Consider the following 5,046-nt stretch of genomic DNA (forward strand, 5'->3'; position numbering starts at 1 on the left):
TTGTATCTTTCCAAGACGCCATTATGTTCCGGAGTATCAGGACTCGCCAGTTGTAATTCGGCACCTAATCTTTTCAACATCTCAACTATATGTCCTCCGGTAAATTCTGTCCCTTGATCTGACCTAAGATCACAGACCTTCGCATCGTATCCCAACAAGTTTCTACAACTCCTGACAAACATTTCAAAACACCGACCTGTTTCACTCTTCGCTCTCATCGGGTATGCCATTACAAATCTCGATTTATCGTCAATGAAGACTGATATAAACCTGTATCCTTTCGGATATGTGGTTGGAAATATTGGCCCCATTACGTAAGAATTTATTATTTGCAAAGGTTCTGTTGCTCGACTTCTTATCTTTGGGAATGGCAATCTGTTGAATTTAGAAGCTAAACAAACCTCACACTCCATTATTGACTCATCAAAAATCACGTCTCTTAATTCTTTGTTATCCGGGAATTTTAATTGAATTGCTTTGAGATATGCTATTGAAGCATGACCAAACCTAGCGTGCCACAGTAAGGCTTTATTATGATTACTACGAAATTTATCGTTATCATCCACAAACGTATCAAAAGTCTCGTCACTTTCGTAAAGTCTTACTTCATCTACATTATTTATTTTCCTGTCCCAAATTGACAAATCAAAGTTCGAGTGTATGAGAGGATATAAAATTGATTTGGGGTTTTCTATTGTGGAGGTGAGCAGGTTATTAAATGACAACTCCAGAGATCCAACGTTGAGCGAAATATCTTTGAGTTTTTAAACGTTAATATTTACAAGAGTGGAGAGTTAGTCGTAAGAAGACTTGTCCTCTCTGTTGATGTGTTGTCCAGTGGTTGAGCGATGAGTGAATGTCGAGTGAATGATTGACTGATGATGAGTGTGGAAAGTGTGCGGTATTTAAGGAGAGTGCAAGGATGTGATTGGTGGAAAATTTGGAGAAGGGATGAGTAAAATCCTGGCTTCCGATTGGTTCGGCGCTGTAAGTTCCCGCCGGTGAGCTGTGATTGGCTCGGGGGTCCCGGCGGGGAAATTTCCGTCGTGACGTCACGGGCGCCAGTCAGGCGGACGAGGGATTATGGACGCCAGGTGATGATGAGGGATTAGGACGCATGGAGGATTATGGTAATAAACGGGTCATGAGGTTTGTGATACGGAAATGGATTTTTAATGTGGGAATTGGCCCAATGTTTCGACAGGAAAATTGGGGAATTGGCCCAATGTCGAAAGAGGAAAATTGAGTGTGTATGTGTGTGCGTGTCTGACAGAGATGTAATGGAGACACAGTCACCACAGTACCCCCCTGCCAGTGATTTGGAGCACGATAAGAGTGATGTGTGAATGTGTCCTGTGTGCATGTGTAAGATAATTGAAGATATTTACAAAAATCCGGACTGGTAGCGCTCGGCGAATCTGACGCGTCTTCCTGAGCGCGTTGTCGGGGGTGTCGTTGCTGGTGGTGGTGGCTGCACTGGCTGCGATGGTACCTCAGGCTCGGGAGTAGGTGTCCTTGGGCTGGGGTGCTGAAAGCCTGGCACGTCATCAGCGATGACGTAAGCCGGTTTCAGCCTGTCGATGGAGACCTTTACGTCCTTGCCCTTGATGTGGACGATGAACGCCTTCGGATTACGTCGGATGACCTTGAAGGGTCTCTGGTATGGCATCTGGAGAGGGCCCTTGGGTGCGTCATGCCGGACGAAGACTTGCTCTGCTGTGGCCAGGTCCTTGAACACGAAGGTTTTGTGTTCTCCGTGGCGTTTGACCTTGGCGGGGCGCAAGTTGGAGAAATGCTGGCGGAGCTCCTTGACGTAGTCAGCCGGGTCGTCCTGATGGCTGACTCCTCTGGGGGCGAGAAACTCTCCAGGTAGGCGTAGGGGTTCGCCGTAAGCCAGTTCGGCTGCTGATGCCTGGAGATCCTCCTTCCAGGCTGCTCTGATGCTCAAGAGAACGGTGGGAAGCACCTCTGTCCACCTGGCGTTGTCGTGGCACTTGATGGCTGCCTTGAGCTGTCGGTGGAGGCGCTCGACCATGCCGTTGGCTGCTGGGTGGTAGGCAGTTGTCCTCAAGTGAGTCGTACCTGCCAAGCTGTTGAGATGCTTGAACAGATGTGACTCAAATTGCCGCCCTTGATCGGTGGTGATACGAAGGGGAACACCGAAGCGGCATATCCACCCCTCGTAGAAGGCTCTGGCAACAGTGTGAGCTTCCTGGTCCTCCAGTGGGAATGCCTCAGGCCATCGGGAGAAGCGGTCGATGCATGTGAGGCAGTATCGACGGCCCTCCGAGCTGGAGAGGATGATGAGGTCCATGTGGACGTGCTCGAACCGAGATGATGGTGGTGCGAACGATGCCACTGGAGCTGACACGTGACGTGTAACTTTGGTTTGCTGACACTAGATGCACGAGCGAGCCCACTCGCGACAGTCTGTCTTGATGGATGGCCAAACGTAGCGTTGAGTCGCCAGTTTAACCGATGCGTTGATCCCTGGGTGAGCCAGACTGTGGATGGTGTTGAAGGCTGCTTTGTGGAATGGTGGTGTCAGGAATGGCCTTGGTGATGATGATGACGTATCACAGAAGACAGCTACGCCTGCTCCTGGGATCTGAACTTGCTTGAGTTGCAAGCCAGACCCTGTGCGTAGGAATGTCTTCAGCTCCTTGTCATCGTGCTGTGATGCGGCCAGGGCCGTGTAGTCTAGGGGCAGCGTGACTTCCTCGATACGGGACAGTGCGTCAGCGACGACGTTGTCCTTGCCCGAGACATGGCGGATGTCAGTGCCGAACTGACTGATGAAGTCGAGATGACGGGACTGCCTGGGTGATGACTTCTCTGGCTTCTGGCGGAATGCGAAGGTGATGGGTTTGTGGTCGGTGTAGATGGTGAACGTCCTGGCTTCTACCATATGCCTGAAGTGTTTGATGGCTAGGTAGATTGCCAGGAGTTCACGGTCGAATGCGCTATATTTTCTCTCTGCTGGGTTGAGTTTCTTGGAGAAGAAAGCCAGCGGCTCCCAGTCTCCGTTAATTTGTTGCTGCAACGCTGCGCCCACGGTGTGGTCGGAAGCATCGCAGATGAGTGCGAGCGTGGCGTCGGCCTTGGGATGAGCCAGGAGTGTGGCGTCTGCAAGGCTGGTCTTGCAGGTGGTAAAGGCTGCTTGAGCTTCTGGAGTCCAGTTGATGGGCGTTTTTCCTTTGATGTTGCCCTCTAGGAGCCCGTTGAGCGGGGCCTGGTCCTGAGCAGTTCTGGGTATGAATCTCCGGTAGAAATTCAGCATACCCAGGAACTGGCGAAGCTGTTTGGCTGTCTGAGGTGTTGGGTAGTCCAGGATGGCTTGAACTTTCTTGGGCAGCGGCCGAGTGCCCTCCTTGGATACCAGGTAGCCCAGGAACTCCACTTCTGGCTGGCCGAGGACGCACTTCTGTGGATTGATGAGGAGGCCATACGACTGGAGTCGCTCGAACAGGATCCTGAGGTGTTGGAGGTGCTGCTCTGGAGTTTCCGACGCTATCAGGATATCGTCGATGTAGGCGTAACAGAAATCCAGATCCCGTAGTACCTCGTCAATGAAGCGTTGGAACGTCTGGGCAGCGTTGCGTAGACCGAACGACATGTACAGGAATTCGAATTCGGTGTAGTGATGGCCGTCTTCTGGATGTCCTCCTCAGCAACAGGGATTTGGTGATATGCTCGGACCAAGTCGATCGTTGAAAAGATCTGCTTGCCCCGGAGCGTCTGGGAGAAGTCCTGGATGTGGCGAACGGGATAGCGGTCTGGAACTGTGCGTGCGTTGAGTGCACGGTAGTCTCCACAGGGCCTCCACTCGTCGTTCTTTTTCTTCGCCATGTGTAGAGCTGATGACCATGGGCTGTTTGAAGGTCGAGCAGTGCCAAGTTGAACCATGATGTGGAATTCCTTCTTGGCATCTGCGAGTCGGTCCGGAGCCAGTCGTCTGGGTTTGCTGTTGACCGGTGGTCCTGGTGTGGTCTGGATGTGATGCTTGGTGTTGTGCTGCGGAGGTTTACCCGTCCCGTCTGGTCTGGTGAGGTTGGGGAACTGCTGGAGAAGCTCGTGGTACTGCGATGTGCCTGTCACCATCTTGATACTCGGCAAGTCAACAGCTTCGACTTGACCGAGTGAGATGAGTGAGGTGAGAGAGTCCACGAGCCTCCCGTTGCGTAGATCCACCATTAGTCCGTAGTGGAACAGGAAGTCCGCTCCGATGATGGGCTTGGAGACATCAGCGATGACGAAACGCCAAGGAAACGTCCGCCGAAGTCTCAGGTTAAGTGCGATGTTGATGGTGCCGTAGGTAGGGATGACTGTGCCGTTCGCCGCCGATAGCTCGTATGTGGATTTACGCTGTGGCCCACGCACAAGTCGCCGCGGGAAAACGCACAGGTCTGCTCCGGTGTCGATCAGGAAGCGCACCTTGGTCTCCTGGTCGGTGATGAAGAGGCGGCGGGTCGTTGATCTTGAGTCACTAGCCGCCATTAGTGACTGCTTGTCCCGTTTCCCAAGGCAGTGAAGTTGCACGGCTGCGTGCAGGTCCTGGCGTTGGGGCCAAACTTCCAGTGGTACCAGCAGGGGCCGTTGATCCCATCCTGTCGGTGCTGAGAACGTGACTTGGATCTGCCACGTCTGAATCCCCATCCTGGAGGTCCCCCGTCAGCTCTGCTCAACCGTTTGAGGCTCTCGATTTCGCCTCGCATCGAGTTGAGTTTCTCGTCGAGGGTGAGGGAGAGTTGGGAGAGCTTGAGACTCAGGAGTGCCTCGATGCTGTGGACAGATGTCTCGGCGATCTGTGGGGCGACTGCTGGGATCCTTGGCTTTAGGATCTGGATGGTCTTGTCGGCGAGTTCTGCGGCGTCCTCGAGACTGGCGTTGCGTTGTGTGACCAATAATGCCTGGACGTCAGCTGGAAGGCGTGTGACCCACAGTGTCCGGAGAGTGTCGTCGGGGAAGCTGGATCCTGCCAGGCTCTTAAGGTGGCGCAGAAACTGAGACGGTTTCATGTCTCCCATCTCTGCGCTCTCCAGGAGT

The 5,046-nt window shown here is 52.9% G+C and overlaps 2 protein-coding genes across 2 annotated transcripts; both read right to left on the reverse strand.

Annotated features, from left to right (window-relative positions):
* Positions 1-1,384: 1,384 nt before the first annotated feature.
* Positions 1,385-2,314, reverse strand: LOC107044801. Its single transcript, XM_015266833.1, has one exon. It carries the CDS (start codon positions 2,312-2,314, stop codon positions 1,385-1,387), a length of 930 nt encoding a protein of 309 aa, XP_015122319.1.
* Positions 2,315-4,496: 2,182 nt separating this feature from the next.
* On the reverse strand, positions 4,497-5,027 carry LOC107044803. Its single transcript, XM_015266834.1, has one exon. The coding sequence runs from the start codon at positions 5,025-5,027 to the stop codon at positions 4,497-4,499; it is 531 nt and encodes a 176-aa protein (XP_015122320.1).
* Between the last annotated feature and the right edge of the window lie 19 nt (positions 5,028-5,046).

The sequence above is a fragment of the Diachasma alloeum genome, unplaced genomic scaffold (assembly GCF_001412515.2).
Source record: "Diachasma alloeum isolate Michigan unplaced genomic scaffold, Dall2.0 Dall_scaffold_00810, whole genome shotgun sequence".
NCBI classification, from domain to species: domain Eukaryota; kingdom Metazoa; phylum Arthropoda; class Insecta; order Hymenoptera; family Braconidae; genus Diachasma; species Diachasma alloeum.